This window comes from Anopheles nili, chromosome 2 (assembly GCF_943737925.1).
Source record: "Anopheles nili chromosome 2, idAnoNiliSN_F5_01, whole genome shotgun sequence".
Taxonomy (NCBI): domain Eukaryota; kingdom Metazoa; phylum Arthropoda; class Insecta; order Diptera; family Culicidae; genus Anopheles; species Anopheles nili.
In genome coordinates this window covers 14,194,174-14,214,930 of record NC_071291.1, presented here as the reverse complement: position 1 = coordinate 14,214,930, position 20,757 = coordinate 14,194,174, and the positions used below count along the sequence as shown (strand labels likewise).

At 50.3% G+C, this 20,757-nt stretch overlaps 1 protein-coding gene across 1 annotated transcript in view; it reads right to left on the bottom strand.

Annotated features, from left to right (window-relative positions):
* Positions 1–5,372: 5,372 nt before the first annotated feature.
* The window catches only part of LOC128721943 (cadherin-87A), a 48,063-nt gene continuing 32,678 nt past the window's right edge, over positions 5,373–20,757 (bottom strand). The window contains exons 9-20 of the mRNA XM_053815751.1: positions 17,958–18,411; positions 17,791–17,895; positions 11,008–11,176; positions 8,972–9,516; positions 8,759–8,897; positions 8,448–8,602; positions 7,669–7,758; positions 6,430–7,590; positions 6,193–6,353; positions 6,025–6,126; positions 5,553–5,955; positions 5,373–5,459 (exon numbers count right to left, since the gene is read on the bottom strand). Coding sequence (XP_053671726.1) covers positions 5,373–5,459; positions 5,553–5,955; positions 6,025–6,126; positions 6,193–6,353; positions 6,430–7,590; positions 7,669–7,758; positions 8,448–8,602; positions 8,759–8,897; positions 8,972–9,516; positions 11,008–11,176; positions 17,791–17,895; positions 17,958–18,411 — 3,571 coding nt within the window. The remainder of the gene's footprint in view (positions 5,460–5,552; positions 5,956–6,024; positions 6,127–6,192; positions 6,354–6,429; positions 7,591–7,668; positions 7,759–8,447; positions 8,603–8,758; positions 8,898–8,971; positions 9,517–11,007; positions 11,177–17,790; positions 17,896–17,957; positions 18,412–20,757) is intronic.

Below are 20,757 nucleotides of genomic sequence, written 5' to 3'. Positions count from 1 at the left end.
TCGGCAGGGGTTTTTGATGACCGTTATGCTGCCATTATGTGCTGTGCCACCTTTGCCAGCGGGGACGTATTGGTTCACATTTGCCGTAACATTTGCGTAATGCGAGCGCCGGTGGAAAAGGAAGATGGGCGCAGATTCGCCTCTCCAAAAGGGGGGGGGTAGACACCCACGCTAGGGGTTGGGGTGATTTTTTCTTCTGCTTCCGTGTTTGGGGGTGAGCAAATAAAAACCATCAACAACAAACTTCAATAACGAAAGCAAAAGCAACACCAACAAACACAAAAGTACGAGCTGCTACTCACGACTCATTTTTAATCAATTTCAAGACATTACAAAACGCTGCAGCTCGTTAACATTTGCCTCGCGAGTAGCTCGCGACGAAACTGAAAGCCCAACGCTTGCGGAACAAAACGGAAAACAAATAGCGAACCAAAGTCGAACCGAGGATGAAAGGGATGATGCGGAAGGTTAATGACACCTTCCGCGTGCACCCGGAATTCCGATAAGAGACCGCACCGCAAAAGGGAGCGTTTCGATCGCGAAGGGATGCATGCAAATGTGCGAAACAACGAAGCACACACACACACGAGGACGACATGTACAAACGGAATCATGCAACCGGCGAAAAAGGAACCAATCGAAACTCGACCGACGGCAACGGGACACCCGCAGGATGACCGGGATGGCGTTTTGGGTGAAATTCGCGACAAATGTATTACGTAAAATAAAATGTACAAAAATCGCGACACCCGCGAACGATCGCGGGCACGATTTGTTGGGCTCAACCAATCACCCTAGAGTCTCGGCACGGAGAAGGTCGCCGTTTTATGTTGCGTTCCTTTTTTGGTAGATGGGTAGATTACGGTTGCTGTCAAGGTTACAATTATCGTGTGCCGTTGGAATGTGATTTTTCTTCTCAAACGGTTTTCCCGCGCGTGGTTAGAATGTGTCTGGGGAATGCGAAAGGGCCATTTTCGTGGGTTCTTCTTTGGTTCTTTTGGAAAACAAATCCCGACGCATCTAAGGCATTTGCTGACCAGTACACGGCTGCCGATACGATCAGCAACTGTGCATATGATGGATCAGAGAGAAAGAGAGAGAGAGAGAGAGGACCAAAAAGCCGAATGTAAAGCACAACAGTACCCCCCTACGGGCAATGTTTGTTTTGTGATAATGGGCGACTGTTTGCAGTTTCGCGCAGCATAATGACCCGACCACCGGTTGCATCGGTCAGGCGAAAGTGAGCCCGTGTATGGGCGAATTAATTCCGTTGCCTCCTCCGGGCTTGAACCGAACCTTTCCCCCCTCGACTCGAGCTCGTGGTAGATTACCGTGTTTTGAGACCGATTTTTTCGCCCGTTTGTTTGTTATGAAATAAAGTGCAATCAGCGAGCAACACCACCCGTTTCCTGAAAAGGGTGTCGAACTTTTTGGCCAAGACGCGAGTTGCCCGACTCGCGAAGAACGTCCCTTACGACGACGGAAGGGCCCACACTTGGGGAATAAATCATTACGGTGGTCCATGTGATGGCGTGCTGCGATTCGCTTTCGTTCGTTCGACGATGGTTTTGCTCCAGTTCTGTGACCGTACGGTGGCCGTGGGCTGGTCGCAGCAAGCGCGGTACAATTATTACCGCTTGATTATGCACGAGCGACAACGCCGTAGGGTTGAACGGTTGCCCTTTTTGTTTCACCCCGGATATGTGTGGTGGGTCGACGTTGTGCCGATGGTTGGCCTAGTTGTGTGTCCTCCGTGTTCCGTTTTCGAGGATCGTTTTCGTCTGACGAGACGGTCGAGACGACGACCGATAAGCTGCGGTTGGAGCCGCCTTCGAGGATCATCCCACCCGGAACGGGGATGTCCTTGTTCTCCGATTATGGCTGGATCGTTGATTTCGTTTACCTGAGGCCAATTTGGGAGCTCACGGGTGGGATATCAATAGATGGGAAGTGAAAGTTCAATTCTTACCATCGAGTAATCGAATGGTTGGAATTTGCATTCGAAGTTATTTTGGGAAATGAAACGATATTTTGTGCTTTGCAATAATTCTTCTTCATTAGACGTACAATTTTCAGCTCAATAGATAGCATTCTTTAATAAATTACTGCAATTTCTGAACAAGAGTGATTTTTAAACTCAAGATCATGTAAAAACCCCGAACTTATGCAAAGTCACGCGGTATGCATAACAAAAGGCGCAACATGAATTCTCACTTCAGTGAGTACTTTCTCACCTTCTCATTGAGAAACATAAAATAATAGCGCTTAGTTTATATTACTTTTGATCTACCTCACATTTAGCATATTCTCTTCCAAATGAAACCAATAATAACATTCCTGACTTTCAGTCCATTTGTACATATTTTGATAATCGTTTTAAAACAAATCTGTGTTTGATCTGATAATTTGATTGACCATGCCTATATCAAGCATTAGATTGCCTAGTGTTTTAGGTTTAAAAAGCAAATAGAATGTATTGTTTTTAAATATGCTAGCACGTGGGTACGAGAGACCATGCGGCTGAACACGATTGGTCCATAAGCATCAATAATGATGCTTTCTCTCACTCCCGACGAGCGACGTGATTGGACCAATAGATCATCGTTGCACTATGGACCGATTCATGATAAGCGAACACTGATTTTATTTATCACTTTCATTTAATTTGTTTGTTAACCAAACGTTACTGCGTGCTATGAAAAACTTTGAATTATGTCATATAAATTTACCACACATAGTATTCTTCATAGTTTCATGTGTAAAATGCAATTTTTATATGCAGATTAATAATTTATGGCCGATTACTACCACTAGATTTATGGCCATAAAGATCGCATAGTGCGCTTAGAACGGTAAGCGATCGATGGCCATAAGAGACAGCATGCGAGTAATCAGGCGTCGGAAAGAGCATCGATGTGGATTGATAACGCTAGAGGGAGCTAGCACTAAAGCTGTCGTATGCGAGGAAGCGAGACCACTAGTTGTGCGCTACTTGCGACTAGGTACCAGGCACGAAGCAACCTCTTTAAAGCATGATCGCCTGGTAAGATTTGCCGATATTTGGTTAGCGAAATTCAACCGCGATTTTCTTGTTTTCAGCGATTTTGGACTCTTGGTGCTGGGTGGCAAAAATTACGAACTTAAAAGAACGCGTGCCATTGGAGGATTTTGACGTGTTTCGGACGGGTTTCGTGAGTGAATGCAACAATTTTCCCCTTCAGAGAGTTTTTTATGTGACAATTATAGTTTTGGCAACTTTTTCAAACAAAGAAATTCGGATGTATAGAAAAACGCTGAACGGTTTAAAAACGATTATTTTCATTTGCTTAAAAACCTTTATTTCCCTAAAATTGTGTTACAATTACAGTTTTGTGTCTGTGTGGTTTCATTAGCGATACATTGTTTACAAGGTTTGTGTCCTTTTCTTATTATATTTTCCGTTGTCAACATATTTTAAACGATTCTTTCATTATTCTAACACTGCGCTCCGACCTATCGCGCGTACTGTACAGAAACCATGGTTCACGGTTCAATGTAATTACGTAATGCTAAAAACAAGTAGTCTCATTAAAAACTCAACCTAAAGGTCCACTGATTGGCGCGTATAAAAATCCTCAACCCACCAGATCTGCAGGTAGTAAGGTTGTTTAAAATGCAATTAAAAACTTAAACATTAATTGTATTTCGGTGTGTTGGAACATATTTGCGGTGTGCTTAGAAAACAACGCAAGGAAATTCTATCACCCTTCGTCCATGCTACCATTCCTTAGGGGAAAGTTTTTCCTAAAAGTGTTCCGCAGATTGTCCTGCCCCCAAAACCGTGCTGCCATGCTCGTACCCATCGCCTCTGTTCCTTTGTACATGTTGGCTCTCCTCGCGATCACGTGCACGTTGTGTTTAATCGATGGTTATCCCCACTTGTGCAACCAATTTATTTCATGCAATGGAGAGAATGAAAAAAAAAAGGAAACACAAAGCAACATTCAATTTGCGCCTTAATCGCCTGCACTCGACCCACCAACCGCAGCACTGAGCCGTTTGATTGGTTGAAAATCAATTTTTTAACGTTCCCACTCATTAATGTAATTATGTACAGCTTCTGGCCGTGGCCACTACCAGCCAACCATTGGCACCGGAAGCTGGGCAACCGAGTGCAGCAAAGCGGACCGAAAGCGAACGGCAATGAGTGCGGGCTTTGGCACTCTGCCACAACGTGGCTTTGAGCGATGTAACATCATTTCACGGGTGGCTGGCCCACCCCAAAACTCGGGCCGGTTCATGCAGCAATGGACTGATGGACGGCTCAACGACGCGAAAGTTCAAAGGGAATGCATCATTTCGATTTGCTTCTCGCGTCAAGCGTGAATCAGCAACCACGCGCACCTGGCTGCAATCGGAAGCAACCAGGCTCAGTGAAATGCTGCAATGGCAGCAACACCCCCCGGTTCGCCGTTGTTCGGTTTAATTTAAAGCGCGATACCCGGACCCAACAAAAAAAAAAGCTCATACAATGCAAATATTAATGAAAATGAGGTTAAAGTTAACGAGTCATAACCTCGCCGAGGGACCGGAAATGATTAAGCGTCCGTACGGCCATCGGCTCATGCAAGGATCAACAATCAATATGAACAGCGCCGATGCATGCGTGTGTGTGTTTGCTTTTCATTTTTTTTGTAACCACTGCGCCCTTTATGTCGCTGTGCACATATTAATTCCACCACCGCATAGCGCTCGTTATCGTTGCATGGAAAACGCAACGCAAAAGAATAATGAGCATGAGGCAGAAAATTGGCGGGTGCTAATGAATCGACCACCAATCGAGCGGCTAACGCGTGTGACGTGTTGCGTTTCCTCGTGCGCAACAATGATGTTGTGGCGAAGTTGGAGGGAAAAATGAGCCGGAAAACTGCATTCCGGCGTGCGGTAATCGTGTGATAATGATGGAAAATAAATTAATCGACGAGTGCCTGCAGCTCGAGCGAACCTATCTAGCGGTGGGGGCGCCTGGTGGTTCGTTCGTTCTCACCATTTCATGCCCGGCGTTTGGTACGGGTGCTGGCGCGGTCTGCAGTAAAATCTATTTATTGTCTCTATCATGTAATCTCGTAATGTGCGCCACCTCACCACCTGTGGGCTTGTAGCGAGCGCCGCCGCATGCCTTTTATAAGTCTTTTCATGTTTCGAACGAGAGCGCGCGCGTTCGGGTAATACTACCGTCAAGCGGTACAGGCTGTACCGGGTGTCCTGGGGCGCTTCATCGACCCCACGTACCGGGGACTACTGGAACGCCCGAAGTTGAGAGTAAAAGAACTCTACAAAATATTACTACTTCACTACGCTACGATAAATGGAAGGGTCCATGCCAGATCCGTCTACATAAGCTCCGTCACGTAGTCCGTCTGGTCGCCACCTCCCGGCTGTTGCACCTGGAACGTTGATCCACGGAACTCGAACAGCTGCTGTGGAGAACGCGCAAGAGATACGGAGAAAGCGCGTTGAGTAAAAGGAAGCATTTTTGCACCCGGAAAAGCCCCAAAGGGACCACTGCTTACCGATGGAGCTCGACTATTACGCAGAGTGGCGTAGTCAGCGACCTCACTCGAACCTGCCCCACTCGAGCCCGTCACACCGGACGAACTTAGACCACCCGGTGGCACCATGGAAGCTCCTAACACCGTACTCAGGTTGCTGGTGCCGTAGTTACGTGGCTGGATGGTGGCGTACGTGTTGTCACCGGCTTGTGACAGATCGTACGAGTCTCGTCGGGGCTGTTGCTGAAGATGGTGGTGATGATGCAGCTGATGATGGTCGAGCCCAAGTGTGAGAGATAGCTGTGATGATGGATCTTGTGAGCTGTGGGTGTTGGCCGAGTTGTTCATCGACTGTTGCTGGGACATTTCCGGCTCCGAGAACACCTGCATCGTGAGCTCTTGCTCTTCGTACAGCTTCAGTTTTCTGCAACGAAAGGTGGCTTTAAGTACCAAAATAACTAGGCCCCGATCGCGTACTCTTCACGATACTTACTGCTCGATCCAAAGGGGATTTTCCGTCGTGTTCAAATCCTCAATGATCTGCTTCTTGATCAGTGCGTCCTTCCGTCTCGTTTCGCTCGGTATCGTGATGGACCTGGGGGTGAAAAATGAAAGGTTTGTCAGAAGCCCAGTCCAGATGCCCTAGCAAGTTGTGCCTTACCAATGCTTCAAGCAGCAGCACAGGACAATAAAGCTGACTGCTCCCACGAACAGCACTATCAGCAGTGCTATCAGAGCGGCAAGCGCCAGATCGAACTCATCCTGAGCGGTGGTTGCGTACGCCGGCACCACATTTAATATCGAGAAGCCTGCGTTATAATCCTGTTCGAAAGAGCGATACCATTAGTTTCCTTGAGTTATGCAAATCAACCCCTTCAAGAGGACGTACGACACTTACCTGCAGAAAGTCGTACTTGGCGTCGATCTCTCGAAGGATCTCCTCAACCGGTACAATCATCTGCGTGGCCGTATCGACCGCGTGGAAGTACATGTCACACCAATCCATCCTGATACGTCCGAGGCTATCGACGTGATACCGGATCTCGTCAACGATGATCAACCGCTGCGTCGCGTTACCCAGCTCTGAAACGATCTCATCCCGATCCTGATGCACCTCGGACGGTGGCCGAGACAGGATCATACGCACCAGCTGCTCCGGGTTGAAGATCCACACGTGCACACGTGCTGCAGCTTCGCGTTCCGGCGATTCAACTTCCTTGGCGACAATCTCCAGCACAAACCGGTCCTGGTTGTACTCGGCCATATAGTTCGCGGTCAACACTCTGCCCTCCTTCGAGATAGCGAACGGACTTGGCACAATACTGCCCGTCGTCTTGGTTTCACCGTCTTTGTACAGGAACGAACCACGGATAAACAGATCAAGCGTGGCATTCGCACCCAAATCGCGATCAGTCGCATTCACGATCGCTACCAGCTCGTTGATCGAAGCCTTCGAGCTGACACCAGCGTAATACACGTCACGTTTGAACACCGGTGCGTTATCGTTCACGTCGAGCACGTGAACCCAAACCTTCGCGATGGTCGCATTCCGCTCGAGCTGCTCCGTTGCCAGCAGAGCCCGCTCATGCTCACTGACGTACAAATCGGACTGCTTGCTGGCGAGGACATACAACACGTACATGTCGTTCACCTCCCGGTCGATTGAGCGGTTCGTGTACAGATCACCACTGGTTTTGTCCACGTAGAATGCACCATCCTCGTTGCCCAGCAGCATGTAGTAGAAGATGGCAGGATCCGGCGTGTCCAGGTACGCCTGTATCTTGCCGATGCGTACATCCCGCGCACCATTCTCGGTGACGAAGAACTTGTACGGGTTGGACGCATCCGGGAACTCCGGATAGTTCTCGTTCACGTCCACCAGCAGCACGGTAAGGAAGCGCAGTGTTTCGAACCATGCCGGCGTGCCCTGGTCACGAGCGACAAGAATCAACTCGTACCGCGATTGTCGCTTCCGGTCCAGCTGCCGACGGATCCGCAACTCGCCCGACATTTCGTTGATGCTAAACTCGTCCGTTTCCTGCACGTTCACGTTGTTCACCTGCGGCGAAAGGCAAGGAGGTTAATAACCACCTTCCGGGGTTGAAGCTGAAGGACGAACGCACGGTTCTACACGTACCTGCAGGTAGTACAGGACCTTCCCGTTGCTGCCGGAGTCGTTGTCGGTCGCTTTAACCGTCATTACCAGATAATCAGCCATGGCCAGATTCTGGGGGAAACGAAAAGGAAAAGCGTGGCACACATTAGATGAAGCACGGCTCGTTGTTCATTTCACCAAATTGCAATCGATGTAAGCGCACTGCTCGGGTTCAAAATTAAACCGCATCCAACGGCAAAAGGGCGTTCGCGCACATGAACGTTCGCGCTCGTACAATCGCCCCTCGAGAGCTTTGAAATTAATGAATTCCGACCAGGACCAAACAAGGTATTATTCGATATCGAATCGCTCCAATCAACCCACGGCTCGCGTGTGGCGTGCCAATGCACTTGCCTCACTCCGTACCAACATCAAACATTCAATAAGCACTCGTTTCCCTGCCAACCGCACGCGGTGCATCCCGGGCTGGTGCGATTCCTGACGGCACGCGGAGTGTCCTTCCGCGCGGAATGGAACGTTTTAATTTATACTGTTGCGAATACCGACCGGTAGCGAACCCCGTTACGATATTACCACCCCCTTTTGGGTGAGCTCGCGCTCAAAAATCGTCAGCGCCCCTAGGCACTGTCGACGTTGTGCGACGTTTGCGATACAATTTTAATGAAAAACTCAATTAAACACGGAACACCCCGGCACTCGCGTGTTGTGCGAGTATGCCGTCCCACAGGACACACAGGGTTTTGTGATCCGAATGCTTGGTGCGACCCGGCCAGGACGAGTAGAATGCTGAGCATCGTTACCTCGGGAATTTCCACCGTGGCGTTGTAGAGTGCCGGCATGATGAACACGGGCCGATGTTGATTGATACTCTGGATTTCGATCACTATCGTCGCGGCGTCATTGTGCGGTCCCGAACCCAATCCATCCCGGGCTTCGATGTCGATGCGGTACTGGCCTGTAGAATGCGAACGAAGCGTTGTTAAAAAAGAGCTCAACAGGTTTGGGTAGAGCGCCGTTCGCTGTTGGGCTAATAAATTGCAACACCCTGACGCAGATCGTCCTGTCGATGGACCACAAACCACACACGTACACAGGCGCTACATCTACTTACCACTCTTTCCTAGCAAGCTCGCTCCGGGATAAAGGATGCCCGAGTTTGCGTCCAACCGGAAGATACCACCAACGTTGTCGGAAAGGATCGCGTACTTGACGTCACCAGCAGCTCCTTCATCGGGATCTGTCGCCATGACCTGCAGGCGAGAGAACGGTGTTTCGAAATATGAAGTAGCACTAAAAGAAAGCTCACCGGAAGGCCCTTACGTACCTGCAAAATGGCTGCCGGAGGATGAAGAGCAGCATTTTCCGCGACCGTCGCGTGGTAGATTTGTTGCGTAAACACCGGTCCATTGTCGTTCTCGTCCAGGATGCGTATTTGCACGGGTACGGTCGTAGATCGACGCATTCCTTCAGGTGCTCGATCAGTCGCGATAGCCGTCAGACTAGCCTCCTGTTCAGCCTCACGATCCAGCGCGGACGCATTGTGCACCGTGATGGCACCGGTGTCAGGATCAATCGCAAAATTTCCACCATGATCACCGACGATCGCGTACGTCAACTGCCCGTACAAACCGGCATCGGCATCATGAGCTCGCACAACACCAACCACCGTCCCGACGGGGCTGTTCTCGCGAACCTGCAACGTGTACTCCGGTTTTTCGAACTCCGGATCGTTGTCGTTGGTGTTGACCACCTCCACTGTGAATTGAGCTGTGGCCGTTAGTGGAGGAACACCGGTATCGACGACGGATACGTTAAACTGGAGCACCGGTGTCGCTTCGTAATCGATGCGAGCCTTCGTTCGGATGAGTCCTGTGGATTATAGACACGCGAGAACCGTGCTTAGTGGTGCGTTAATTTTTCACCCCGCTTAATTAGAACGTCAAATTTCGTAGTTGCCACTGCAATTGCAATTCGAGCGGCACAATATGCATCCTCGCGCATTCACCCGGTGCCCGTTAGTGCGGCACGGCACACCGAACTGGGTGGAAATGAAATGTACTATAATAAATTATCAACACCCCATGGCCGATGGGGAATGAGTCTTTCCTCCCGCCTCGAGGGCCTTCGTTCGTGCATTTGCGATGGAGTTCAAATGATAAAATAATTACACTTTCCACGCGACTCATCGTCGCCCGCCAGCGTCGGTGTTAATTCGTTGATGCCGCTTGCAGATTAGGTGATGATTTTGCTCAATTTGTGCCCAGAACGCAATCGCGGTGGGTAGCGCGATACACGCGGTGCAGCGAATTATGAGCGCGAAGTGATGAAGCGAAACAATCACGGTACGCGGAATGTGTCCTTTGAACTGTGCGACACCGGGCGGCCATCCGGGAATGGAATGGAATTGTTTGGAATTTAATCTGCACCAAAAACAACGGTGCGCCGGAAATATCGATCGCACGAACGCTCGACAGCGCCTGACAGTGGGATTAAACTGTTGCCAATCCGGCCCTATAGCTGGCGTGGTCCGATGCCACGATGGTAATGATTCGATAACTGAGTTTTAATGGAATGCTGCCGGATCGAATTGCAGCGACAATTTGCGTCCGCGAGCGAAATGATTTATGTCACGCGCACAACAGCCGCGTACCTTGGAGGGAGCATTTCGAAAGCCAATTTTCAAATTTAATAGCAAATAAATCACACTAATCAAACTGAACGAACCGGACCGGTGCAGCAGTCTTTCCAGGAGAACTACAATAACTCAATCAACGCTATGTACAATTAACGTGCGTTGATTATATCGAACGGTTGCATTATTTTTTTTCGTAGTCTAGTTTTTCCATTGTATGCCAGTCGCGAGAAATGATTCGCTGCCCGAACGGCTAATCCCCGAACCGAGCCGTTCTTGCGAAACGCCATCGATCGCCATTGATTGGCAGTCCGGAACCGCACGAAATGAGCAACCGGAACTAATTAAAACGATTAACTAACCCGGTTTTGTGCCGCCGCCACTGTGGCAGCCCGGGTTCGTTACGCTCGCGCGCTGATATATCGATTCTTCCGGCAGATGCACCGAAACGACAATGATGGATGCTAAATGTGCACCATACGTCGGTGGCATCCCCGGGTTAATGATGATAACGAGCCTAACAACGCCGGGCTGCGATGCAACGTCCGGGTGGCAGATTGTGCCATTCGTGACCGTACGCTTCCTGGCGGGCTTCAACTCAAATAATCGATAAATAATCGACCGAGCGGCAACCAGCGCAACCGGGTCTTATCATGCTCATACTGATGCCGAGAATCAAGCCCCTTGGTATGACCTGTGAATGGTGAGTACGTCTCGGCGGCACTTACCTGTGGTGTTGTGGATCTCGAAATAGCTGTTTTCTGTCATCCGGTACTCGGCAATCGTCGAGTCGGCATCTGTTGCTTGCACCGTCGTCAGGATAGTACCGATCGGTTGCTCTTCCACGACCTGGAAGCGGTAGTGTGGGTTTTCCGGTGTCCAGGGTGGCGCAAACAGCTAAAGGGAAGAGAGAGAGAGAGAGATTGAAACTCAGCCACGCTGGGTTAGATGGGCAAGCAAGGGCAGCAATAAAATGCACCGAAGATGGATTGACAAATGGCCGAGCCGAAGGCGTCACCTTAAGTAATATAATAAATTTCAGCTCAAATTTATGCATACGTGCCCTTCCCGGTCGACCCCATAGGCCTCACAGCCGTAACCGGGCATCTCCGTCGAGAAGGTGTTCGCTATCGACCGGGTCTGGGACGATCGTTGTCATCATTCTGCCGCCGCTGCTGACAGCAATAAACTGTGAATAATGGCTTGGAAAAGCCATCAAGTGGGCTGTGACGAAGCCCGGTGCTTGCGGTGGCTTAAGACGTTGCCGATTCCGGAAGGCGTTGCTGTTGGGTTGTGGGGAAAGAAAAGATCCACCGCTTGCCAACGGTGCGTGGTTTGTGGCGCTTCATGGCAGAGGACGCCACCGTGGCGAAGGATATCACAAATAAACGAGCAAAACCGGCAGCATAAATCAAGGAACCATTCCGGCGCATTGGTGGACCGATTGCATTGTAAACCGCAGCGTATTGCACGCTTCAGTGGGTGCTCCGTAACGCCTTTTTACCTATGCATTCTTTTTTATCTCGCTCCTATCGGCAACGGCACAAGAGAACATCTGCTCTCCAGAAAAGCTAGTAGACGATCGAGATGCACTAAAAATAACACTCTAATTGTTGTGGAATAAATTTCACTCTCGTTCCTTCGAGCTTTCAAGGAAAGGTGAATTATGCCACGAACGGAAACGTGGGAAATATGCGTTTTATCATGATTTCGCAGGCCACAGGCACATTTCAATCACACCAAAGGCAAGCCATTTCCCATGATAGATTGGTTGTGAAATGCAGACCCACAGCACTGTATGACTTCACACTTTCTTCGCTTTCCGAGGGCAAACCTTTGGGACATTGGCTTGTAAAAGAACGCTTCCCGAGCTGGTTCCACCCGAGACAAAATGCATATGCCCTGAGAGATAGAGAGAGAGAGAGTGTGTGAATTCAATGTAGCGTACGAAAACGGAAGCTCGTTTCAATGTTTTCACCAGCACGTCGGCGTTGATGGGTTGCATCGAACGACACGCTTCTGCCGGAAGCCGGAGGCCGAGCGCAAACGCCGAGACGGATTCTGTTTTTCACAATTCATCACTGACACCCTGCATCGAATGCAGCATCTGAATCCATCCGAATGGGGTGTGAGTGCGCTTTTCTTGCGCTTCCATTAAGCTGTTCTGTGGGTGTCTCCCTCGGGGAGCTGGTGGAAAATATGCAAACATGCATCACAACATACACAATTCAACCGGCTCAACGGCACCACACGGGGTGGTGGACAGAATGAAGCCTTGAATGGGTGAAACGAGCAATCCCTCCAACCCGAGCCGGATAGCGCATGGTGCTGGGGAAAACGGGAGTACAGCAACTGCGCTGGGAAAACACGACTCATCGTCGGGTAACGACATTTTTGTCTTTCCGGGCGGAACATTGACAGCATTGTGATTTGCATTCGCAGCGGAAGTAAATCATCGGAACGATTTGTCGGGACGAGGTTTTCGGCCGGGATTTGATGGAAAACCTCGGGTACGGTTTCGAGTGGTCGGGGATTGTGTATTGCAACTGCGAACGCTTCGGCATCGACGTGAGGGAAAATTCCAATAGAAACAACGCTTTTCGTCCTTCTTTTCCGGGCATGATTAATGCCCCATTGATGCGGAAAAATGCGAAACCCGAGGCTCATGTTGATCGATCGTGGAAAAGTATAAATTGTTCGTATTTACTTGCGCGTAAATGTTCACGTCGCCACGAATCGAAAACGTTTACACACGGAGTGGCGCGTTTAAAAGCTGCACATCACTTCTCATAATCGGTTAGGGCACAAAATGAGCCCTTTTGAGCAGCCTTTGTTTCATGGCTTGCTCCGCACCGGAAGCGTCTGTGGCACTTTGACAGGTGAACAAAACCCCACCGGAGTTGACGTTTCAATGGAGGCGCCCAGTTCGTTTAAACGAAGGCTCGCTTTAATTAGCCTTCCGTTTGCGTTGCACCTTCCACAAACGCGGTGTAGGACGATAAAAGCCAGCCAACGTTAGTTACCCATCTATCGAACCGTCACATTAAAACCGCTCTAAGCGCTCCACAAACCCTCGCGAGGTGGAACAGGCGACGCGCTTCAGTCACGCTCCGTACAGCGGCGACAAACTTCGACTAGCGAAGCGCTGTTAAACACTGATAATTGCCTTATCATTTATGCAAATGATACACCCGATAGCACGACGCACGTACCGTTGCAATATATTAACTCACTCATTTGCCAAAAAGCGCTACCGGTGGCTTTCGGTGGCGTGAGCGTTCCGGGAGCGGTTCCCTCGTGGCGTTTGCGTCTTTCGCAAACAGGGGATTGCGATCGAAACCGGGACGTCATTTGGGTGCGTTCGCACGAGCCATCACGCGCCTGCCAGTAATGTCGCAAATGAAATCCCATGCCTTGGTGAAGCCAATCGATCGCTGGCCTGTCTCACACGGGAGTTAAGACCCGGGGAAGATCCTTTTGCGCCATTGAGCTTTAAATTGAAGCCCACTTCCGGAGCCCGCACGCTGAGGTTTGTAGGGTGGATTTTCGGCTTTTATCGCTGGTTATTCTAAATGGATTAGCTGTGGAGATGACTTGGCAATTATTAATGTGATGGGTTTGATGGCTATCAGAGACGTCTTACTCACGTGGGAACATCGAGGCGCGCAGGCACACAACCCACCGAGATTGCAATTAAAAGTGGCACTACGTGGAACGCCACAAGCGGGAGGAACGTGTCTATTTCGGGACGCTCTCGGGGATACAGCGAGGCATTTCTCAAGAAATTTCAATTCAACATGCGGCTCGGTACGAGCTAGCGAAACGAATGAGCCGTTGCCACGGGATGATGGATTTGAACGGGAGCATTAATTATTCACCATTGAATGGTTACGAAAGGCCGGGCTGCTTTGCTTGGGTGGAGAGAGGATTCGATTGAAATTTTCCCAAAACCCTAGCAACCAGCCTGGATATCAGCCGGCACGTTCCAACAGCTCCCATATACGGGTGCCGGCAGCCGGTTCTCGGTTGTCCATCCCAAAAACCAAACGGTTGCCTCCCCGATGGCAAAGCCCATAATCGTATTATAATTAAAATGCCCTCATCGTGCTGTGCCTTTGTTCTCTGCCAGTTCGCTCTTGTTTTCAACTGTTGCCCTCCGAAGCTCTGCTCCCTTGGCGCTGGGTAGGGAAAGTTGGATCGATTCCTGCGATGGCTGGCTTCCGCTTCCGGTGCCGATCCGGCCGCATCCGAATGGGGATCGTTTCATAGCCACAAAACCCGGAGCATTATTCATTCCACTACGTTAGGCCGGACCGTAGACCCTTGGGATTTTGGATAAATATATATTTTTACCCCAGAGAACCAGCCTCCTCGAAAAGGGCCACCCCCAGAGAGGTTCCCACGTGTGCATCCCGTCCGCATTTGGGGAGGGAGCGTGTGTGCAAAGTTGGTGTTCTCGGGAGATTTCTGGCTCGGAATTAATTACCGAACGTCGACGAAAGAGTCCTGATGCGAGGTGGAATGCGATAGCACGAGCTCTCCTTCGGTCAAGACGACGATTAGTGCCACAAGGAAAGGATCCGATTTCCGATTGCTGGGAGATGCGTCTGACTGTACGAAACGTGGGCAGAATAATCAGCCACCCGGCTGAACGTGTCCCTTAACCCTGAAAGCCGTTATCCGATGGAGAAGGCTTATACAGCCCACCCGTGAGAGGTATCCGTTGGAGGTTTTTAAATGTAATCTAATCCCCATGGTGCACTGAAGGCGCTCACAAAGGGCACGTTGGTAAGCGAAAAGAAACCCGAACGAACGATCCGGTGTGCCTTATCACGAAGGGCGGAGCTCAACATCTCTCGGATGCGCGTACCCAACCGGAAGTAGGCCATCAGTAGGAGGCTTTGTTAAGCCTTGCAACCCAAGCCCACTGCAACGCGATGCACATCTGCCTTCCCGGACGCGTACTTCAACATATTAGCACTCGCTTTCGTCGTAAGACTTTTCACCTGCGTCATAACTTTTTTGTCGCATTTTCTTAGCACCACGCTTCCTGCAACGGAACACGACCACCGTCGCGCCGGTTTTCGGTGACACCGGAACCCGCCGAGATGGGTCACCGCAACCACACGCCGGCACTCTGACCGAGGCAGTAATTAACGGAAGTGGCGAGTTGGAGTCAAGGATCTCTGCCACCCGGGAGTCACTTAGCGGGTCTCGGTGTCGGGTGGTTTAATTTAGCCCTCTTTGCACTCCAAGCTGCCCCAGAAGCCAGTGTCGGGGGGGGGGGGGGGGGGGGGGGGCGCGAAAAGTCGCCGGATGAAAACGCCGGCAATCTGACTTCTGAGTGGTGGGGCATCATCGCGCCACGTCGCGCTTAGAAAATCCTTCCACCAAATGGAGGGCTCGCGTTGTGCGCTATCACGTTCCACTTTAATGGGTTCACCGCAGCGTGCTCGTGGGGCGCGCGTTTTGGCTTGTGCGAGAGGCTGAAGGTTGCTTCTTTGGCTGAAGGATTTCGCCGATGAAGACACGCGAGAGAGCGATTTGTCTTGCGACGAGACTTGGCGGTTGGGTTTTTTGTCGGGTCTAACGCCACGCAAAAGTGCGCCCGTTTCGTGCAAGGACGAAAGCTCGACACTGATCTGACGCCGCCACCGAGCTAGAGGGTGCATTATGAGAGCTTCGGAGTTGTTTTAGTCGCTTTTTTTTTTTGGTGTGGGCTTCCGGGGTTTTCTGCTTCATTTCGTGGCCGTCGTGTGCACTCGGGAGGGTGCTACCACCACCACCGACGTTGAGATATTTGCTCATAATTCGTTGATGGTGGGAAAACCCACGACGCCGGTGGTGAAGACTCGGCGAGGGAGTCCATCATTTCCACCACGTTACGAAACACGGCTGAAGCCGTGGATGGCCAATGCACTGCCCATAGGGTGGTGGAAGAAAGCCACAAGAAAAGCAGGAGAAAGAGAGATGAAAAAAAAGCAAAAACCTCCACCACCACGACGCGCTGAAAGGACGTGAAAAGCGGTGCAATTTTTCTCTCCATCCTCGTACGGCGCGCGCGGAAAATGCTTCAAGCCGCGGTTGGTGAAATGAAAAATGGTCGAAAACGAATTTCACGCTTACCGCTAAGAGCGAGGGTGAGGTTGAGCTCGAAGAAGCGAGAAGGTGCCAGCAAGACAGCATAAACCACTGCGTTGGGAATAAATTGCTTCATTATATGGTGCTGGTCGTGAGCTCTTTTCTCGTGGGATTTCTTTCTGTCTTTTTTTTTTCCTCGTTCACTGACCTAAGACAGTCCACTGAGTCCGGTGTGGTTTCGCGAGCAGCCGGAAAAAGGGGCCCCTGGAGCCACGGACAGACTCGCACATTAAAACAATCTCCACTTTCTTTTACGTGCGGCACCCGCGATCTCGTGCTCGTACGGACCAGCTGGTGTAGTGCTCTTTTTCGGTTTCAAGGTGGCTCAAAAGGCAGACACTAGGACGTGCAGCACCCTGGTGGCGGAAAATGAAGATGTACAGTTTCCTCCGCGAGGCGTTTTCTTATCACCCACGATGTGAGGGAAAATTATTGTACGGAAATTAAAGACCATCCGGCGCTTTAATACGCTCCAAAAACGATTCTTAGAAGTGTATTGCCTGCAGCTGTGCGCTTTATTGACGGGTCAGTACGGAAATTCTGTCGATCTGCAACGAATTGCTCGTAAAATGGCACCCTCGATGGGGCGTGAAGTTGAACGAGCTGAAATTAAACGCACCGTAAATAATCCGTGTAAACTATTGCAACGGTTCGCCCATCTACCCTTCCCGATCGAATATCAGGAACAAATAACCAGGCGCCTCCACCGGATGCGCTGGCACTCATAATTGCGCGAAGCGAACCGAACGTACCGCACGGAAGCGTATGCGTATTCTTGCGCAATAACTTTCCAGTCATTTTGTTTTCCAGCTCTCACCCATCGGTGACCTGCGGGCCATAAAACCTCGCAACAGATCGCATTCACTTCCGTTCCGTGAGCCGCCCGGAATCGTCCGGTCCGTGTATTGATCGTCGATTCCGAGCCCCTCCGGAGCTTGGCAGAGTGTTAGTGCAGTTCCTGCCGAGTCGCTGCATCGGCAAGTGATCACATTTTCCTTTATGCCCCCTTTTTTCGATGCACCCTGCAGCCCGCTTAATGGAAAAGCATTCTATGCTACTGCACGTTCTCGCTAGCCCTCGCATTGGTGCCGGCGTCAATCGAGTGTGAAAATTATGTGCATCGCATTGCGCACTCTTCTGCGAAACCTATTTTCCATGGAAAGGAAAGCGGGACTATTTATATCCGCTGAGCCACAGAAGGAAAATTCCACCGGAAAACATTCGCAAAGGGGTGCAAATCAATTGCTCATGTTTTCCCTGCCTTTGACGAAGCGATATGATGCAAATGCAAATCGGAGGATTGAAGTTTGCTTACTGTTCAATACACAAACAGAAACAATGCACCCGTGCACTAATGCAACGCTACTTACCGGTGGCTCTTCATTAACGTCCGTAATCGTGATAATGAGCAATCCTTCGCCTTGCTGTATCGATGGGGCTGTTGTATCCGTGACGAGTACCGTGATACGGATGACCTGCAAAAAGGACACAAAACCGGTCAATTTCTTGGATCGTGCGACTCCCTTGAAGTGCTTACCGCAAAGCTATCTCGCTGTAGCCGCCGGTTGACGAACACCTTTCCCGATCGGTCGATCATGAACATGTCCTTAAAGTCCTCGAGCTCGCCAACCTCCTTCCCATTCTTGTCAACCGCCGTGATGGGTTCGGTGGCAGCGTAATCGAGTGATTCACTCGACGCCACATCCGGATCAACGGCCACAAGCGTGTGCACAAGCGTCCCAACCGTTGCATCTTCGCTCACCTCAGCTCGTTGCGTCGTGGGCGTAAAATAGGGTGCCTTGTCGTTGCTGTTGATGATGCTCACCGTCAACATGGCCGTCCCGGAAAGGCTCGGTGTACCCGCGTCCGATGCTACGATCTCCATCTGGTACGTGTTGCGTCGATCGTAGTCAAGCTTGCGGGCGATACTCACGACTCCGGTTCGATTGTCGATGGTAAAATCATCGAAGCTGCCTTGCTGGATGCGATACCTGCAGGTAGGAGCAATCGAGATGCATCATTAATAGACGAGCCATGCACTTTCACGCGCGATCGTCTACCGAATCAGGGCAAATCATTCTGCGAGCAGGTTGAAACAAAAAAACACGCTCCTTCCGAAGCGCGAATCCTTAGCGAGTCGGCCACCTTCATTACATTAGCGAATGCAATTAGGGCGCCTGTAAATTGAAAGTGAGTAGCGCAAATTCGAATCCACTCCACGGCCGAAATCGTTTGCATATTTAATGAGCACTTGCGCGCGGCAAGGCTAATTAAAATTCAACAGGATTTTCCGTTTTCCTCTGGCCGAACGAACCAGCGCGCCTTAGCTCGCCACCCACAATTCAATTCACGGTGAGTTGAGAGAAACAGACGAAAAAAAAAAGGTAGCTAAAAATAACGAATCCACGAATTAGACAGCGGGACGCGATCTAATTAATGGTCTAAGGCTGTTCGCCCGCCCGGTAAGATTATTATTCATCCGCGCGAGCCAATGCTTCCGATCCGATCGGGAGCGTGATAGTGTGCCGCTTTACGCTTGCAGTATACATTTTCGCATTCCGCGAAGACGCCAGATTCTTTTCTCGAACAACCCGAGTGGGCTGTCGTAAAATATTCTTACACAATGGGTTTTTTTTTTCTACCGTTTTTTTTTTGCCCATATTGTTTCACCTGGACGATGGACATGATTTCGCCATCAAGCGTCTCCGGCGTACGAAGCGCGCAAAAAGCGTTTCTCAACACTTAATTTCAAGTTCCTCAAGGCCCAAAATGGCTTTCCCCGTTTGCCAGACTGGCAGAACGGCAGCGAAAAGACGAAATTAGGTCGACGCAGGCAAAAACGGTGGCTGGTGTCGGTTAACTTGCCCTGCCCCGAGCCCGACGGCCATTTTGTTTCTCGCAAGGCTCGCCCGCGACCCTTAATCTTGTTTAACCTGGTAATTCTGGGCCACCCAAACCCGAGCCTTTACCCGCTCGAATCCGCGCCGTTTTATGATCGGCGCTTTTTCGGAGCTTTTCCACCCCCACTCGCTGCCATTTCCCGGGCCCTTCGTTCTATTGCCCTTCACCGCGGAATCCATTCGAGCGGCCATTCAATCCGTTCCGTTTCTCGTAAATCTAAACAAGAATTTGATTAAAATTTAACGTAATTTATGCGAGTCCGCCCCGCCCCAGCAATACACAACGCCCCGAAGCCGGTATGAACTTCCGGTTGGAAGCTGGTGGCGTTCGGGGTGGCCCGCCCTTTTCCCTCCTCCTCCTCCTCCTCCTTACTCCTCCTCGTAGCTAGATTTGTCCCACTCAATTACGCTGAGCCTCGGTGCACCGGCCGGTCGTACTACTGCTCGTTTTCCCGGTGGTCGTACATTTGTTGCCGTGTTTTACCGCGCCCGGCACGTTGTTCGGTTAGCAGCGTTGCTTTCCACCGCTTGGCCATTACTCTTGCTTTGCACGATTTTTCCACCGGATCACCGGTGCATCAGAGGCAACCCTGGTCTCCTGCCGCTGATACTCGATACGCGATTGAAAAGCTCGAAACATTCTCTCCTTCTCGTGCTCGTTACCTTTGCCCGAGCCACCGGTGGTCACTTTTCCGCTCGGGTATTGGTTTTACAAGAACCAAAACATCGAAATCGATGCACGGAAGCGCCTGCATGCCCGGTACCATCACGGTTAGCCTCGGAAAAACCCGGCCCCATTTACCGGCGTACACCGATTAAACGTGTTGTCGCTGGCAAAACGACAACGCTGGGGCAACGCTGGCGGCCAAAACCCGGCGAAATATATCGAAAACACGCGTACACTTGTACAGCACGAAGTAATTACCGATTCGGGGACTGTATGCGCCCTGCTTGTGTACACAAATCATGCCTGTTATTAGCTTACAGCAAACGTTCCCGGGTTTGCTGTGGATGGTAAGCGAAAAATAAAAAAAAAGAGCAACAACTGTGCCTGTGAAACGGGAGCCCGCGGCTGGTGGACTAAAATTGAAATTAAGTTTTCAAACTAACAAAGCAACACACTCCACTACCTCTGTTTAAAGTACTCGAGTGACCGGATATTGTGTAGTAAAAGCTTAAAAGGGAGCGACACATAAAATATGTCCAATTTAATTCAAAAGAAAAGCGGTAAGCGTCATCGCAAGCAGGAGCAAGATTGAAAGTGCGTCAATTCAATTTCCAAACTCAATCTGTATCGTTCGGGTACGGGCAGGGATCGATCCCATTCTCGATCCGAGCGTATAAACCATAACACGTTCGAAAGGAGTTTTTAACCGGTCGTTTAATCCGACGGTTAGGGGATACTGATGTTTTTTTGCCCTTCACATTCGAATAATT